The following is a 19,828-nucleotide window of genomic DNA, read 5'->3' as shown; positions in this document are numbered from 1 at the left end:
GTGGGGGGGCGGGGGAGGGTGGTGGCCGAGAGAGACAAGGAGACTCCTGGCTGAGCGGGGAGCCCAATTCCTGGCTGAGACAGGGAGCCCAATACCAGACTTGATCCCAGGACCCTGAGATCATGACCTGAGCCCAAGTCAGATGCCAACTGAGCCACCCAGATGCCCCAGCAATTTGGGCATCTTTTTGTACTTTTTATTCTGGTAACAATATGCAGTTTATGAGGGTATTGTGGATCCCCCACCATATTTTCAATGATCTGCAGGTGAAGGCTGAAACACTTTATCCGGAATTCTTGGTAGATTTGTGACTAATGCAATCTGTACAAATGAGAGACTCCACACCTTTTGTCACAGTTTGTAGTCTGCCTGGGGGCCTCTGAAATGTGGAGCTCCAAATCCCTGTCATGAGTGTGGTGATTGTTGGCTTCAGAGGCTGTGATAAATAGAAAATAGATCTGTGGGTCAAAGTTGTCTTGGAAATGGGCAGTTCCCACTTCTGTATTATTAAAAAACGAGGGGAGGCAGAGCAGAGGACAGACCACCAAGTGCGACACTTCTCAGGTACAAACTTTAAATTAAAAAAAAATATGTTAATTGATTTCACATTCAGTATGATGTCTTTCAGTTTTCGGTAATAGTCCCTACAATGAGTAAGAAACAGGATAAAAGAGAAATTAAAGCCAGACTGAAATGTCTACCTTTCTCTTCATGGGAATTCCACTTTATATTGGAGCCAAAGAAATAGTCTAATCATTTCTGTCTCACAAAAATTTTTATTTTAGTTTCATACCAAAATCTTCCTTGGTTACTATCCAAGCCAATTTGATAGCAGAAGTCACAAGAATGACCCAGATTTCTTTTAGAAATAATTTGACTCTGTGTTTCTGTGGGCTCGCCCAAAACCAAAACCACCAATCAGTATTTCTCCCTGTAATGTGTTTTTTTTCAGACACCATTGCTCTGTATGTAGAAGCAAATGAGGGTAAAGGGACAGACTGACTTACAAACTGTCTGTTGGGGACACAAACTGCTCTAACTAAATCCTATGCTAACATGCCCTGTAGCAACAGCCCCAGAAGTTGTAAGGGACACAACCTAAAAGCCCCAAAGCACACGACATTGGTTCACAGGGTCCTCTGGTTTAAAGTTCGAACACTTTAATTTCTGGTTTTCAGATATGTTGAATTGCTGCATAGTTTTGTCAGTTAGATGTCAGAGTAGTTTCTGCAGAGTAACTTTTTGAAAATCATTAAAGATAAGACCTATAGTTAATGTAAATATTGTTATTGTGTTGCTGTACGTTTTGCTACCTCATAAAAACGAGTGTCTACTTTTCTACTTCCTGGTTTATGTCTGTTGGAATAATACATGCTTCTTATCATCTTTGTGGTGCAAACATCTTGACAATTCTTATCATGGGGCTGGTCATGTATTGTGTGGATCTATGTTAAGTGGTATGGAAATTTTGCTTTTTATTTTTTGAATAGAAGAGTAGTAATTAAGATCAGCAGTCCATGTTTCTTTAACTCTACCCAAATAAAGGCAACATGGGGTGGGGGAAGTGGGAAGTTTTCAAAATATATCATAGTAGACTTCTAAAAAAAATTTTCTTGTAATTTCAGCCTTAGAGACATTGAAAAATAGTGAAAAGAATCCTCTATATCTCTCACCCATATTTCTGAAATATTAACATTTTACCACAGTTGTTTAGTCTCTTATTCTTTCTCTCACTCTTCTATATGCTATTCAGTATATAACATATACTATTTTGTGTGTGTATATATAATACATAAAATAAATGTGTGTATATAAGTAAATACTTCCGTTTGTATTTCCTTACGAACATTCCCTTATATATAGCCATAGTACAGTTTTCAGAACCAGAAAATTGATATTGATATATACCATTACCTGATCTACAGACTGTTTACAAATCTTCCAGTTATTTTACTCTGTCCTTTAATATAAACCACCACCACCACCACCAACAACAACAAAAAACACCCCATTTTTTTTCTGGTCCACATTCTAATAATCCAGGAATTTGTGTTACATTTAGTTGTCATGTTTTTTGAATCTCCTTCAATCTAGAATAGTTCCTCAGTCATTCTTTGTCTTTCATGACTTTGACATTTTTTGAAGAATGTAAGCCATTTATTTTGTATAATTTCCTTCAATTTGTGTGGTTTTCCTTTTAAGATTCAGTTTATGCATTTTTGGCCAGAAGTGATGTTATCGTATCAGAAGGCCATAGAGGCTTTTGATATGTCCCTCTAAAAACATTTTTTAAATTGCCAATTTTAATATTATCATATGGAAAGCAGAGTCAGAGATTCTCAAATTTTACAAGACATTATAAATACTCATTATGTTTATTCTCTAGTAGTTTTTTCCTTAAGAGAATTTGTGGCCTTTCAGCCAGCTTTTACCAAGTGGAAATTCTGAGTAAAATCAGGGTAGAGAGAGGAAGAAAGAGCTAGTGTAAAAAGTATAAGATTGTTTTATGTAAATCAACATGGGCTGTTGCAGGGATTGGGCTTTTAAGCCCTCAGCCAAGAATGATAAATTATTCATTCCAGGAGTACATCTGCCAAAACACTGAGATCAATATACTATTCTTTTAGAAATTTTATACTTTCCAAGGCAAATATTCAAATGTATCAAATAGGAAGGGAAGAGATAACCTTGTTCTACCTGGTAGAGGTAAATAGTAAGTTTATTGTTACAATATTCAGTATTACATTGAGTCAGGGACAATGTTTTTGTTACCTTTGTATCTCCTATACTACCTAAAAGATTGTCATTAAGTAGAAAATTCCTAGTAAACGTCTTCAGTTGAGTTTGGTTTGTGCCGTGGAGACTTTAGATCAGTGGTTGAGCCAAATGTTGCTCTTCACCTGTTTTGTAAATAAAGTATTATTGAAACACAGCCACACCCATTCATTATATACTATATGATTTCTTTTGTGCTACAATGGCAGAGTTGTGTTGTTGTGACTGTGTGGCTTCCAACTCCTGAAGTATTTACTTCTGGCTCTTTTGCTGACTCTTCTTTTGGATTATAAGGACTTTGGCATTAATTTGTGTTTTTCCTTCTAGAGCATATGTTTTACCACGCTGTGCGTAACTTACGGATTTATGCAAGTGCAACTGCAAAAAAAATTTTTGGAAGTGGACTTTGCTGGGTTAGAGAGTGTCTGTGTATTTAAATTTTGGTAGCTTTGACTTCCCAGAGGGGTTATTACCAGTTTATACTTAAACTAATAATTTTGTGGCAAGCCCTCCTTCCCCATGACTTTGCCAACTCAGTGCATTAGTCAACTGTTTAATCTTTACCAGTCTGATAGAGGAAAATGATATTGTAGGTTTGATTTGTATTTCTATTTTTTGTGTTGGATTGAACTTTTTAAATACAAGTGCCATTTGTGTTGGATTGAACTTTTTAAATTTAAGTGTTTTTTGTGAATTGTCTTTCAGTGTCCTTCCTGGTATTTTTGTCTCTTCTAAGTATATAGTGAACACATGTCAAAGATTTTTTTAGTACTAGGGAGGAAACTAGCTTGATGACAAAGATGACTTAGAGGAGGATGTGTGAGATGAAATATCAGTGAAAAATTTTCTTACAGGCAAAAACAAAAAACCCCAACACTACAATTCCAAGTATTATCTTTTCTACTAGATGAAATTGAATTACATTTTGCCAGATGAAAGGAATAATTTTCAATTTATCAGTCTTCTGTAAGTCATTATCTAATTTTATAGAGTCTATGTCCTAATCAATAGAAAATAGTAAATCAAAGTCCTCTTCCTCAGAGCAAAAGGTGACTACTAGGCAAGCTTATTTTTGCTACTGTAGTATACATTTGAAAGGACATGCCATGGTCTTTTGCCTTATTTCTAAGTTTTGAATAACTTTCTTTTCTTTTTTTTTTTCTTTAAAGATTTTATTTATTTATTTGACAGAGAGAGAGACAGCCAGCAAGACAGGGAGCACAAGCAGGGGGAGTGGGAGAGGAAGAAGCAGGCTCCCAGCAGAGGAGCCCGATGCGGGACTCGATCCCAGGACTCTGGGATCATGCATGCCCTGGGCCAAAGGCAGACACTTAACAACTGAGCCACCCAGGCGCCCCTTGAATAACTTTTCTTAATGTTTTCCTTCCTTCGTTTTATTACATTTCAAGTGATACTATTTCTTTATGAATTACTAGTGAACTATTAAGAAGGTTACACAGTTCACGATTGTCTCTCATGAAACATACTGTTCTTTTTTGCTTTGTAGGAACTCATTATACAATGACAAATGGAGGCAGCATTAACAGTTCTACACACTTACTGGATCTTTTGGATGAACCAATTCCAGGTGTTGGTACATATGATGATTTCCATACTATTGATTGGGTGCGAGAGAAATGTAAAGACAGAGAAAGGCATAGACGGGTAAGTGTTTTCAGTAATTTTTTAATGTGGTGTATAACTAGATCATTTAATAACATATTTTTGCCAATGACCTTAGGCTGCCAAAATATATATTATGCATTAAAGTACATTCAGATAAATTTCTACATTTTATAAGTAATACATGTTTTTTTCTCTCTGTATATAATTTTTTAAAAAAGTTTACTTATACCCCTGGGTAGCTTAAAGTCAAGGAAGTGTAATAAGACAAAAAAGGAAGGACCAGGAGGAAAACACAACACATGAGTTGGTGAGGAAGATTGAGGTATAGAAGTCAGCACGATTTTTGTCTTGAGCAGCAAGCAGCTACAGTAAAAGAGGAAACTTGTTAGATAATTCTTATTACTACAAAGGAAAAAGCATATTGGAGAGATGGTTTCATGGGATTTTACTATTTTCTTTTTTCTCCTTTCTCAGTTTTAAATGCTGAGACTTCTCAAATTGAGTTCTATAAAGGGTATATTTTTTTCTTTTTTTTTTTTTTTTTTAAAGATTTTATTTATTTATTTGACAGAGATAGAGACAGCCAGGGAGAGAGGGAACACAAGCAGGGGGAGTGGGAGAGGAAGAAGCAGGCTCATAGCAGAGGAGCCTGATGTGGGGCTCGATCCCATAACGCCGGGACCACGCCCTGAGCCGAAGGCAGACGCTTAACCGCTGTGCCACCCAGGCGCCCCTATAAAGGGTATATTAAGCGTTGTAATGAATCACTAATTAAAAAGAAACTTGTAATAATATTTCCAGTGGTTTTTATACAAATGTATATTTCAGATACATCTTGGGCTGAAGAGTTGGACTAAAATTTCTTTCTAAAATCAACTGTTCCAATGTAACATCAAAAAAAGGAGAAATAGATAAATTTCTGCTAAATTAAAAAAATAATAAAAATTTTAAAGTTATATCAGTATTTTATCCATTAAATAAAAAGAATGGCTTTTAATAACAAGTACAACTTGTGGATTGGGACTTAATGTTTAAAAAAAAGAATAGCTTTTAATAACAAGTACAGCTTGTGGATTGGGACTTAATGATGTAATCCAAGAATAAATTTTTTAAAAAAGAAAAAACTCTCTTTGAAAAATAAAATTCCAAATTCTAAAAGGCTCGTTATAACTTTGAGGTCTGAAGTTTACTTATAAATGAAAATAACTGCTTGTACAAATTAGTTAAAACCTTTCATATTAATGTATACAGGTATAATAAAGTTAAAATTAGAATTAGATTATTTTGTTCATGATAAGTATAACCCCTGAGATTCATCAGTTAGTGTTTACCTTTTTTGGAAGAGTTGATACAATCCAGGGGTGATTTTCAAACTTTTTCACCTTAGAACACATTGTATTTTATTTTATTTTATCATCTGAGAACAACTTTTTTTTACAATTATTTTTTTAGTTTAAATTCAATCAACATATAGTGTATTATTAGTTTCAGAGGTAGAGTTCAGTGATTCATCAGTTGTATATAACACTCAGTGCTCATTACATCATGTGCCCTCCTTCATGCCCATCACCCAGTTACCCTCCAGCAACCCTCAGTTTGTTTCCTGTGGTTAAGAGTCTCTTACGGTTTGTCTCCCTCTCTGATTACATCTTGTTTTATTTTTCCCTCCCTTCCTCTGTGCTCCCTCTGTTTTATTTCTTAAATTCCACGTGAGTGAAATCATATGATAACTGTCTTTCTCTGATTGACTTATTTCGCTTAGCATAATACCCTCTAGTTCCGTGCACATTGTTGAAAATGGCAAGATTTCATTTTTTGATGGCTGAGTAATACTCCAATATACATATATACCACATCTTCTTTATCCATTCATTGAGAACACTATTAAACTCTAAACAGTTATTGAAGATGCCTAGGGAACTTAGTTTATGTGGTTATATTAAATTGATATTTACCATATTAGAAACAAAAATTTAAAAAATTTAAGGAATTTAAAAAATGCTGATTTATTTAAAAGTAACAAAACCCCATTACACATTAACATCAAAACATAGTTTTATGAAGATAAAAAACATAGTTTTATGAAAAATAACTGTTTCCCAAAATAAAAAATATTTAGTGACAGATTCCCAGTAAAGACTTTTCTAAAGAGATTGAGGTTGATATTAACAAGTGTGATTTCTTAATATTATATAATGAAAAGTGTCATCCTTATAAGGATCCTTATAAGGAATCTATCATGATTACAATGATATATGTTACATTTTTATAAATCTCATTATTGTTGGCTTAATAAAAGACTGCTGGATTCTAATATCTGTTGTGATATGTTATTTGGGTTGAAATGTATGAAGAAAATCCAACCTCATATAGATGGGTAGTTGGAAAAGCTAGGAATATTTTAATAACCTTTTATATCATTGTGGATATTCTTTGATACTGTACCAAACTGACAGGTGGTAATTTCTTAAAGATTAGTTGTCAGTGGGTAATCTGAAACTGTATCGGTGAACTTTGTCTTTTGTTACAGTAAAATCTGTTAGTTCACCTTCAACTCTAATGAATAATTTTGTAACATCATGCAATGATCATTTGGAAAATATTCACTGATTTATGCAGTTTTTCAAGTGTTGACACTTCATTATACAATATTAAAAAATCACATTTGTTAATATCAACCCTGATGTCTTTAGAAAAGTCTTTTGGTATTGAGAATTTGTCATCCTTATAGTGATAGATACAAGTTTTCCAAAATTCTTGTTTTTACTTGAAAGCTCAAATTCTGTCATTAGAAACAAATGCACATTTATTTCACTTGAAATGACAGACTTCCTTGGTTTGTTTTTGGGAAGATTCGTGTCAGATTCCCAAGTCTGAAAAACCGTAGTTTGGTGTCTTTCTTTCATGTAAAAATGGTGTACCATGTGTTGGTGTCAACTTTATTTTGTAAATCACATAAATGTAAATCACCTAAATGCTTATCCTCAAGGTGTAACCTCATACTTCAGTATTCATTAGAAGGCTTTATGTATAACTAAGTAAGACTCAATGATTGAGGCATAATAATTTTTACCACTTCATCAAAGACATTCTTAAGTGAAACTGGCATTTACTTTTTTTTTTTTTTAACTGAGATACATGGCAGTGAAGAGTAGAATGACTACCAGTATGTTTGAATGCTACTGCCTTGATTTGTTCTGGGGAGCAGCCGTTTTGCATTTGTTTTGCATTATCATTGAAAATGTCCACACAGTGAAAAAGGCACATCTTGTTTTAATATTATGATGAAAATAGTTTTGACTTTGAAGACCCCTTTGAGAAGGTCTCGGGGACCCTCAGGGTATGTGTGGCCTCATTATTAGAACCAGTGTTCAATTCCCATATGCCTATTGCAGGCACACTGTTAACTCCTGCATCTTGTATGATCTCTTGTAGTTAGAAGTGTATACATTTACAACTCATTAACATACTCAGATTGCATTTTAAATGTGTTTCAAAGTGAGTATGAAAGTATCCGTAAGACATCATGTTCATAAAATTTTAAGTGAATTAAAACTAAAAGAAACCACAATATACTTCTTTCCCTCTGATTTTGAAGGTCGTCCATAGATCTTGAAAACATTTAAAATAATACAACATTTAAAATAATATGAAGTAGTCAGTGTCCTAGCTAATCTTCTTAATCATTTCTTTCTAGATAGGTCAAATACCATTTTCTGTACTTTGATCTATGCTTATATAAACATAAAATTTTTTTAAACCTGGGAAATTCTACACATAGATATTCTTACTGTTTTTATTTATTTATTTTAAAGATTTAATTTATCTATTTGACAGAGAGCGCGCACGCGCGCACAAGCAGGGGGGAGGGGCAGGCAGAGGGAGAGGGAGAAGCAGTCTTCCTCTGAGCAGGGAGTCCAATGGGGGATTCCATCCCAGGACCCTGAGATCATGAGCCAAAGCAGACGCTTAACTGACTGAGTCACCCAGGCACCCCTTTATGGTTTTTTAAAACATTACATTGAAAGAAAACTTTATATGTCAGTGTATATACCTACCTCTTTTTTCCCCTAAACTTTTTATTACACTTGTACCCCTCCTACCTCCAATTTTGAAGTAAATCAACATTATATCATTTCAGATGTTACTATTTCAGTATTTTGCAAAATGTCGGTAATCTAATTGTCATTCCTTTTTTATTTATTAGCATGAAAATTTCTGTGAAGAGAGCCTTAGATTATTTGGGTTCCCTGAAGTTCAGATCGTACAGAAAAGGGAAAGTTTGAAATTAAATGGTTCCCTAGTATCCTCAAAGTTGACCAGTGAGAGTTTGGTTTGCTTGTTTGGCTTCTTTTTCTGTATCTTCATGCACTCAGAGATTTAAACGTATTCGATGTATTTTAATCATCCCCATTATTATCCTTATTGATGCCTATGGTATTCCATTTTTGACTAGCGGGAACTTAGGTTGGTGCCTGTGTCCTTTGACACATCCTTAGTAGAATTTGGTGTATTCTAGAAAACAAGATGATCCTAGCTCATCTCATACATTTCCTGGACCATACCTGGAGTCAGCCACTTCTCCAAGGAGCCCTGATTCCTTGGAAGGAAGATGGTTTATAGGCGATGTGGGCACTAGAGGTACTTCTTGCATCTGGGTTGGCCATTATTTTCTAGCCTCATAAGTTTATGGGAACTTTCTCATTTAAATTCAGTACTAAAGGGCTTTTATTTAACCTCTAGTTCTTAAATCTGTACTTTTAGTCATGCTAAAAATCTCATCATCATATTTATAGTCATATGATTTACTTCACCATACACACACAACAGTTTCAAAATATTACCAACACTATCACCATTGATGTGCTTACTGGAAAGTTTTAGTGTTTCTTTCTCTCTCTCTCTTTTTTTTTTTTAACAATAGTTTTTGTTCTTAGCGTTTATCCCATTAGGGTCACACATACAAATTGTTCTAAAGTCCTGTCTTGGGGCGCCTGGGTGGCGCAGTCGTTAAGTATCTGCCTTCGGCTCAGGGTGTGATCCTGGCATTCTGGGATCGAGCCCCACATCAGGCTCCTGCTGGGAGTCTGCTTCTTCCTCTCCCACTCCGCCTGCCTGTGTTCCCTCTCTCGCTGGCTGTCTCTGTCTCTGTCAATTAAATAAAATCTTAAAAAAAAAAAAAAGTCCCTGTCCCTTCTAACCTGTTGCCTCCCTCCTCTTAAAATAATGATTTACTTTTAAAACTGTATAGTTTATCCCTTTATTTTATTTTATTTTTTTTAAGATTTTATTTATTTGTTCAACAGAGATAGAGATAGCCAGCGAGAGAGGGAACACAAGCAGGGGGAGTGGGAGAGGAAGAAGCAGGCTCATAGCGGAAGAGCCTGATGTGGGGCTCGATCCCAGAACGCCAGGATCACGCCCTGAGCCGAAGGCAGACGCTTAACCGCTGTGCCACCCAGGCGCCCCTATCCCTTTATTTTTAAAAAATACAAGCATGTATACTTATATGCTTTTTCTTAGATAAATGGTAGCATACTGTACACACTTCTGTCCACCTTCTCTCCCCTCCATAACACTGCATCTATCTCTTTCTTTTTTAGCAAGTGCAGAATTTATTACATATATTGCAGTTTACTTAACCAGTACAGTATTGATGAACACTTAGATGATTTCCAAATTTTTACCTCTTATTATATGAAACATTACAGTTACTGAGAAAAAGCAACATGGGATTTAATGATTATTTTTGAAAGAAATGAACTTACCTTCAGAGTCTAAAGAATACTTTGTATCTGTGATTGGTTGCTTGTAGTATAGAAGGTATAAAATTGCCTTATTCAACCCAGAACTTAACTGAGTCTTTTTAGTGAGGCCTTATGGCTTAAAATAGACCAGATATTTGAATTCCAGCTGTAGCCACACTGTGGGACAGTTTGAGCACGGAAGTCCTAGACTGAGAATATGGCTTTTTATTTTTATTTATTTTTAAATTTTTTTATTTTTTCAAGATTTTATTTATTTATTAGAGAGAGAGAGCACAAGCAGGGGGAGCGGCAGGCAAAGGGAGAGGGAGAAACAGGCATCCTGCAGAGCAGGGAACCCAATGCGGGGCTCCATCCCAGGACCCTGGGATCATGACCAGAGCAGAAAGCAGATGCTTAACCGACTGAGCCATCCAGGCACCCCAAGAATATGGCTTTTTAAAGCAACAATCTTAATTGAATGGAAGAGGTTTGGGCTAGTTAGGGATAGGTTTAAAAGTACATGCTTCCTAAGAGACAAAGAGTTGCCTTATTGTGTCTTAGTCAAATGAGATCTAGCAATCAAAAAATCTATTCCTATCCTGCTAATCTCACTTCCTCCGCTGTATTCAGTAGAGGACACATCTGCCTTACACAGTGGTAGAAGAGAGCCTCTGGACCCTACAAATAGGAATAGAGCTCACCATACCTGCATATTTACGGGCCTACAAATTTTGGCAGGCCCTTTATTCACATGACTGTTCTGTACTATTCTGTGGTACTGTTATTAACTGGCCTTACCTTGTAAAGAGTATTATAATCCACTTAATTGCTGGGACCAGAAAATGGTCAGAAAATGACAGACATTTCAAGCCATAATGTCTTATTTCTGTCAATATAAAAGTTATGTATCAGCTAAATTTAATTCAGTTTAAAACAGCGTAGGCCAGACTCTGTGTAGTTTGTGGACCCCTTGCTCTCAAATCCTGAGGTTTTTGTTAAAAATGCAGATCTCTGGGTAAATGTTTTTCATCTGGTTTACAGGTATAACAACTGTCTGACATAGTGATTCTGCCCCAAACTCACCTTTTCCATGATTTAGTTTATGGATTACCGTTATATGTATAGTAACTGAAAAAAACTGTTAGATTCTAGAATTGTGGCTTCTCTTCATAGTTTGAAAAATGAAGCATAAACATTTCTAATTTCAGATCAACAGCAAAAAGAAAGAATCAGCCTGGGAAATGACAAAAAGTTTATATGATGCATGGTCAGGATGGCTAGTAGTAACACTAACAGGATTGGCATCAGGTAAAGAAAAATTTTAATGTAATCTCTTTTTGGTTAACAGAAAAATAAATCGTTCTCCCCTCTTTCCCACAGTGTTTTTTTTTTTTCCAGGTCCTGTTGGATTTTTAAAAGTATTTACTTTGTTTCTTTCAAGAAATCTTGCTAAATATAAGAGGAGGCAGGAAGCTTCAGAGTCTAGTCTTGGCTCTGTCACTTTAAGTGTCTATGCAGTTTGGTTGAGCCTTTTGGGTTCAGTTTCTGTATTTCTATAAAATACGTGGTTTGGTCCAGATAATAAAGTATCTTTTAATTTTAACATCATAATAAGTAGCTAATATTTATTGAGTGCTTCCTATGTGTCATGCACTGCCTTAAAATCTTTGCATGTATGTAAAGTGCATGGCAGTCCTATGGTGTAAGTGCTGTTGTTACCACGGTTTTACAGATGTGGTGCCTGAAGCACAGAGAGAGGTTTAGTAACTTGACTAAGGTCATGTAGCTAGTAAGTGGCCAAGCAAAGATTTACATTTAGGCAGTTTAGCTCGAGAGTCTGAATTTTAACTATCATGCAGTTGAGTATCCACAAAGTGCCTACGTGTGAGATTTTAAGAAATAGGAGTTGGAGATCTGAAAACAAACATTAAGGACTGTTTTAATGACTTTCCGTTTCCACCATGGAAGATTATGTCTAGAAGAACATGAGGAAAATTAAAATTTATGTGGAGAATAGAGGGAAGTACTGATACCTCTAATTAACATGCACAAGAATTTTGTGACCCCTGTGTGTGTGACCCATTGATCTTTTTATATGATGAGAAGATCCTAGATTTTGACCATAAATTTGTATGTTTTTTGTATTCTGTCATTAAAATGATCTTGGCACATTTAATTTTCTGTTGTTTAAGGAAAAAACTGAAAATCTGACACAGTAAGTCATTAATGTTATGAGTTTCACTAATTATTTCTAATGGACTTTAAATTTTAATGATAATGAGATTGTAAATTTATTAAATTTCGGATTGAAGCATAATAGTAAAAAAACCTCTGGCTTTAATAACCTGATTTGTGAACCTCCTGCTAGATAGCTGTCTTTTAAAGATATTTTAGTATCTTTTAAACACCTTTATTACAGATCACAATTAACTTAAATAATGTAACTAGTTTTAATTTCAAACAAAGAACAACCATTTTATATTAAAAAGGGGCTATCTGTATTTTTTTAGAACTAATATAAACTTATTTATACCTAAGACTTAAAAATATTAAATTTATGTAATATTCCCTATATGACCCTTTATGTATAGGGAGTCCCCAGCTTTCTTTGACTCTCTTAACTTGATAGTTCTTAATACTCCAAAAATGGATTTACCTTTTTTTTGTTTTGTTTTGTTTTTTTAAACCTACCTTCAACATGTTTTTACAGGGGCATTGGCTGGATTAATAGACATTGCTGCTGATTGGATGACTGACCTAAAGGAGGGCATTTGCCTTAGTGCACTGTGGTACAACCATGAACAGTGTTGTTGGGGATCTAATGAAACAACATTTGAAGAGAGGGATAAATGTCCACAGTGGAAAACATGGGCAGAATTAATCATAGGTCAAGCGGAAGTAAGTCTTGCTGGGTTTGAAGATGAATTAGTAATTGATATGGGTAAATGAGTCTCCAGTTCATTTAATCATAAAATTAATCACATACAGATGATTGCAACTGCATTAAAAGAAAAAAAGAAATGTAATAGGATAGATTGGAAAATAGGAGAATACATTGCAGCAAGTAAAATGTAAAGTTTCAAGAAGCTTTTTATTAACTACATAGTCACATTCAAGTCTATTCAATTATGACAATAAATATATTTCTTATTGTAGAAAAGAAGTGCAGTAGGATCTGTGTAATCACAGAAAGTTAATATGAAGTCAAGTTATTAAAACTGCTTAACATATCATGATTGTTGGGAAGTATAAATTATCAAAAAGTTTAGTAAAATAAGCCTCCTAACTGGAGATATCTTGAAGAAATCCATAAATTTTTCTTTGTGGCATTATAGTATTTAAATGATTACTGTTCTTGACATTCTGTAATGAAGAACATTGTAAAAGTTAGAATGTTATATATATAGTTACATGGTCATATAGGGATATGTTTTTAAAATTTTGTTATAGCTGAATTTTTGAGCTAGAAAGAATATGTTTGCTGATAACTGGTCAGGATGCTGTTTTTCACTTGATCTTCAGAAGAATTGCAGCAGAATGAGATCTAAGTGCAAATGCACTTTTGTCTTCAACTATTTCCAAAATGTAGGTTTGTGGATAGGCAGAGGTTAAAGTGCAGCAGATTTTTGGCAACAAGACTTTAGGTATCAAGAAAAAGCCAGGAAAACGTTAAACAGATTAAGCCTCCTTGTATATATGAATATGTTTTTTGATTCTAAAATATTTTGTTCCTATAAAGCTTTAACTATTGTGGAAGTAAACCAGGAAACTTTTATGAGTTTCATACAAGTTTCTTATGTGGCAAGCACTTGCGTTCAGGGTACACTATATATTAAATTCATGCTATTAAACCATTTGCCTTTTAGGGTCCTGGTTCTTACATCATGAATTACATAATGTACATCTTTTGGGCCTTGAGTTTTGCCTTTCTTGCTGTTTCCCTAGTAAAAGTATTTGCTCCATATGCCTGTGGCTCTGGAATTCCAGAGGTAAGCCATGCAATATTTTAGTATCATTAAATATTTGGTAATTGTTATGATGTTGATCTTTTTGCCTGTATGGGGAAAAACAATTTCTGGGGAAATTGTTTGTAATATGAAAAAGAAAATTTAAAAAATGTAAGTTGATTGTAGACATCACAAGAAATTCTTCCTCATAGTCATATCATCATTAACTGTGGAGGTTGATTTTTTTTTTCCACCTCTAATTTAGAGAAGATTTAGTTATAAAGCTGGAAAAGTATTATGTGACCTAAAGTTCTTTGTTGGATTAGTTGATGTTTTTTGCTGTGAACCTGATTTGAATATATTCACACTCTCTTTTTATGACTATCTTTTAATTAAATAAATTAATAATTCTTTAATTTGGCAGATAATATTTATAACCATTTTATACTTTAAACATTTGACCATAATGAGGCAATAGTATAAACTTTGGGGATTTATTTTTTATCAACAGTAATTTAAAGAATATACTCAGGATTGAATGGTGTAATTTAAAGAATATACTTAGAATTGAATGGTGTCATGGGAATGCGTTTCTTTTAATTTTTAATTTTTCTGTCTTAAGTAAGTTATCACTTTTTCTAATGCATTTCCTTTTGACACTTAATTTTAGTGATTTTTAAAGTTTTGTTAATTAAGAATGTCTTTAATAAGGGGCAATATCATGCAGCATTTAGCTGTTGTCACTTATCCTTCTTAATATATAGGAAAATAATATACATAATGACAGCACTCTGAGAAGACCAAATATCCTAATTCCTGACACAGAATATCTAAATGTATCCAACTATATTTCTACAACAGAAATATTCAAATTTACCTTTTCCTTAGTATGTAATTACAACCCTTGTATTAAGGTCTGTATTCCCTTTAACATGGCCTTATATTCTAGTTTTGTTCATGAGATAGGGTTGACTTCGATCCTTGCTTGAGAAGAAAATTAGAATATGATGTAGATTTATTATATGTAGGATGATAGTTAAAGCTTTTGAAAAATTGTGAATTGTTCCATGGTTCACCAGAAAAATTTGCAAGGTGGTTTTGTGAGTAAAACAAGAGAGTGACTTAAGTTAGTTAAAATTTCCTGTTTCTTAAAGGAAATTAAGCTGTCTTAATCTTTTCTTTGTAGATTAAAACTATTTTAAGTGGATTCATTATCAGAGGTTACTTGGGAAAATGGACTTTAATGATTAAAACCATCACATTAGTACTGGCTGTGGCATCAGGTTTGAGTTTAGGAAAAGAAGGTCCTCTGGTACATGTTGCCTGTTGCTGTGGAAATATTTTTTCCTACCTCTTTCCAAAGTATAGCACAAATGAAGCTAAAAAAAGGGAGGTAAGTGTCTTTTGTGGTTTATTTGATAGATAAATATCTATTACATAGACTTATATTGGTGAGGATTTTCTAGTGTAAAAAGATCATGTTTTAACTCTTTACTTTTAGGATAAATTCTGTATTCAGATTCAAATGTGAGAATCTTTTGCTTCTTCCCCCTTTTTGAGTATTTCTGATGTCTTTCTAGAGTCCATCCCCAGTGCTGCTCAGTTACTCCGGTATTTTAGAGAAGTTTTGATAGACTACCTGATGTCCGTTGGTTTCAGTTGAATTTCACAAAGCTCTTTCCATTTGTTTTTGCTTTGCCCCTTCACCTTTCTTCCTCTGAAGTTTTTCCCAAATGTAACAATATTTTTCCTCTGATTTCTCACCATCAGTATTTTTCCAGGGTTGGGAAGTCTTAACAGCTGTGTTTTCCTCTGGAGGAAGTGTCTAATGCCCCTGAGACAGGTGTGTCATCTGCAGAGAGCTTTTTGGTACCATGAAGATGTTCTGAGAGCCTTTAGGACCTTCTGAGGTTTAACTCAAGAGATTCACAGTAAAGGGAATATAGGAATTCCTCTTTATTCAGCTTTTAGGAGCATTTATTTCCTTTACTTTTTTTTTAGGCCAGCCCGAGATCTAGGAGGGCTTTAAACTTTATAAATTATAGAGTTCCCTAATGTTTGTACATTGCTGTGGATATTTTCTAGAAGAAAAATGGGCTCCTGAGACCTTTTGTATTAGCTCTACACTTTGGGAGCCCAATCCCTTGTTTTCAATCTAATCTGTAAGCCAAGGTGGTACAGAGCACTTTGGGTTTTTAAGATACCATATTTTTGTATCATTAAATATTGAGAACTCAGAGGTCTCTGACCCAGCACAGAATCTTTCATCCTGTTGTTTTTAATAATACAACAAAAAAGTAGAATATTTTATCAAACTGTTTGATTCTTCAATTGAAATGACTTCTCGTTCATTTTAGTGTTAGTACCAAAACACTATTCGTGCATTGGCAGGAGTCTAAAAGAGGAACACTTCAGACCATCATGGTTCCATCTCTGAATGATAATTGTGATTCTGGTATTATGCTCTAACACAAATAGCTGACATTATTGATTACTTATTATGTATCTGGTACTGTGACAAGTCCTTTCATTTTAAAATTCAAATATACAATAACCGTATTAACTTGGCACTATTATCCCCATTTATAGATAGGAAATTAGGTCATAAAGCTGCTAACTTGTCTAAGATTATGTAGCACAGTATCAGAGTATGGATTCAAATTTATTTTTCTCTTGACTCCAGAGTCTGTACTCCTTACTACTACTATTACTATTACTACTGCTACTACTACTACTTCTTCTGTGACTGTGAATATGTGTGTATATTAAAAACAAAACAAAATGTAACCTAAAACTATGTTGTAGCATAGCAAATTTGGCCAAAAATGAGCTATAGCATTTGTCTCTCCAGTGCAATTCCTTTACTTGCTATTGTACCTTGACATTTTGGGGATAAGATTTTTATTTGTATTTATTCATTTTAAGTGCAAAATGAATTTAATTTCTGTGGCATTTTCTTTTCTTTTTTTTTTTTTTTAAAGATTTTATTTATTTATTCGACAGAGATAGAGACAGCCAGTGAGAGAGGGAACAAGCACGGGGAGTGGGAGAGGAAGAAGCAGGCTCATAACGGTGGAGCCCTGATGTGGGGCTTGATCCCGTAACGCCGGGATCACGCCCTGAGCCGAAGGCAGACGCTTAACTGCTGTGCCACCCAGGCGCCCCTATGGCATTTTCTAATAAATTATACTTAAATTTTAAGGTATACACTGTGATGATTAATAATGTTTACGACTTTAACTTTGTTCACCTTAGTATATAAATGTCTAGAGTTTACTTGTTAAATGAAAACATAAAGGCCTCATATCTTGGTTTTCTTCCTTTGTATACTTCCTTGACATTTTTAATTAAATGATGCCTTCGTACTTATAAAACATTAAAATGTGTGTGATTTATGGGTACTGGGTATTAGCTTGATTGTAAAATTCTATTATATTAAATGTACAATCAGAGAATTCAGTTAAATGTGTTCTCTACAGTCCTATTAGTGGGAAAAAACAAAATCGTTAAAATTGCTGTCCTTCCCCAAATAAGCAGAGTCTGCATTCTTAAAGCCAGGTACGATTTACTTATTTTTTTAAAAAAATTTTTATTTATTTGAGAAAGAGAGAGAGTACGAGAACAGGGGTCAAGGCAGAGGGAGAGGGAGAGAGAAGCCCAAGCAGGCTTCTTGCTGAGAGTGGAACCCAGCTTGGGGCTCCATCTCACAACCCTGAGATCAGACCTGAGCTGAAACCAAGAATCAGATGCTTAACCAGCTGCACCACCCAGGTGTGCCTAGCTGAGTACAATTTAATTAAAACAAGTATTTGTTTATTTTTAATTTGTCAAACAGCAGCCTGATAATGGAGATCATGGTCTTAATTATATATAATTTAATTTTTATTATTTCCAGTTTCTTTTTCATAAATGTAAAACTTGACCATTTGGGAAAATGCTTTGGTACCCTCATATTTACTGGAATGAAATAGTGAAAGGAATAAAGGCTCGTAGAAAAGTAATTATAATACAAATGTCCAATGAATTTATATGCGTAGTTGGCTTCACACTAGTGGGAAGTGGACAATGTCCAAGTGACAGACTAGGGAGTTGGCAAGCGGATCTGTAAGAGCTTTTATGGATATTTTTGTCTTCTTTAACTTTATTGTAGGGTTCCAGTTTGGAAAGATCATGTCATAAGGGGTAGCCATTGTGCTTTAGAATGAGGCTTTCCATGTTGGCAGTAATGGTATTTTCAGAGGATTTATAGTAGTGAAAATAAGGCAACTCAATAGGTTTTAAGTTCCCTTAAAACAATTTAGAAAACAGTAATTATTAGGGGCACATAGCTGCTCAGTCGGTAGAGCATGCAACTCTTGATCTCAGTCATGAGTTCAAGCCCCACGTTGGGCATAGAGCTTACTTAGAAAACATTATTAATGATGAAGCAGTTAGCTCTAAAATCTGAAGAAATTATATCCTATTTAAAAATAAACTACTCTTCCCCTAAACCCCAGTTACTGTGCTGTCACTGGTCTTCCCGAACATCTTGAGAATTTTCTGTATTTGTCTTTTCTTCTTTGCATCCTATTTACAGTAGGGTATCTCACACAATGTTTTTTAACTGAGTATTGAATATGTGAATAGCTTTCAGTTAAAGCAGAAGAGAATATGTTTCTAGAGGAAATATTTGCCTCTGCTTGGGGAGAAGACGTGTGAGTTTACTTCAGAAGAGGCATTCCAAAAATTCAAGCAACGTGAAGAATTTTTATTTGGTGTATTTGAATTTATAAGAATATATGAAATAAGCCAAATCCTCTTTTTAGGTGCTATCAGCTGCCTCGGCTGCAGGGGTTTCTGTAGCTTTTGGTGCACCAATTGGAGGAGTTCTTTTTAGCCTGGAAGAGGTGGGTAAAGAAAACAGCAACTATAACATTATGCATAATTAACATTACAAATATTATTTTGGCACGCTTTTCAGTTTTATAGCTAGTATAATAGATACAGACTGTGTATTTAAGTTTTCAGATTTAACTTCATAAAGTTATTTTTCATTTATTCTTACCTATGGAGTAATATGTTACATATGTTCTGTACCTTGAGAAAAGCCTTAAAAATATTAATCATGTATAAATATTAGTGATTATTTAAAATTTAACTTTGTTGACTTATTTAAAAGTAAGCAGAAATGGATTTGGCTTAGTAGAAATTATTTAACCACTGTTTGCTAAATTATCGCCCATGTTTTTATTTAAAAGTTTTAATCAGTTCCTAAATTGTGAGTTTGTCTTGTATGCTTATTTCTGGGGTAGTTATTGATGTTTAAGAAAATGATTTTAGTTGCGTCATTGGCATATTTTGCTTTTGTTTTCTCATTGGTGCTTAAGACTTTTTACATGTTTCACAAAAATGTGAGAAGGAATGGTTTAAAATTTGTTTTTCCAGTTTGTGTTCTTTTCCTCTTTTTTTTCTATAATAGAGGCAAATTAAATACTTCTTTATGAGCTCATAAGAGTTGGTGATCAATCACTACATGATTGAATTGGAGGTGAAACTCATTTTGAAAATAAAACAATGCTAAGTATCTGAAATAATTATTAGACATTTTTGATCAGTTAATATTGGGAATTTGTAATGATGTGATAGCCAAAGTTAATAAAACATTGATTTTTTTTACTTACCACAGTAAAATGTATTATATGTAAACTCTAGCTGCAGCAAAAATTAGACTATGATACTCAAGTTATAACATAT

At 34.2% G+C, this 19,828-nt stretch overlaps 1 protein-coding gene across 4 annotated transcripts in view; it reads left to right on the top strand.

Annotated features, from left to right (window-relative positions):
* CLCN3 (chloride voltage-gated channel 3) overlaps positions 1 to 19,828 on the top strand; it is a 92,900-nt gene that overhangs the window by 51,485 nt on the left and 21,587 nt on the right. For all 4 annotated transcript variants that reach the window (XM_011223578.3, XM_011223579.3, XM_002918181.4 and 1 more), the window contains 6 exons: positions 4,283 to 4,440; positions 11,357 to 11,456; positions 12,859 to 13,046; positions 14,015 to 14,137; positions 15,282 to 15,488; positions 18,901 to 18,981. In XM_011223578.3, coding sequence (XP_011221880.1) covers positions 4,283 to 4,440; positions 11,357 to 11,456; positions 12,859 to 13,046; positions 14,015 to 14,137; positions 15,282 to 15,488; positions 18,901 to 18,981 — 857 coding nt within the window. The remainder of the gene's footprint in view (positions 1 to 4,282; positions 4,441 to 11,356; positions 11,457 to 12,858; positions 13,047 to 14,014; positions 14,138 to 15,281; positions 15,489 to 18,900; positions 18,982 to 19,828) is intronic.

Source organism: Ailuropoda melanoleuca, chromosome 5 (assembly GCF_002007445.2).
Source record: "Ailuropoda melanoleuca isolate Jingjing chromosome 5, ASM200744v2, whole genome shotgun sequence".
In the NCBI taxonomy this organism is placed as follows: domain Eukaryota; kingdom Metazoa; phylum Chordata; class Mammalia; order Carnivora; family Ursidae; genus Ailuropoda; species Ailuropoda melanoleuca.
The sequence above is the reverse complement of the archived record's forward strand: the minus strand, read 5'-3'. Positions and strand labels throughout refer to the sequence as shown.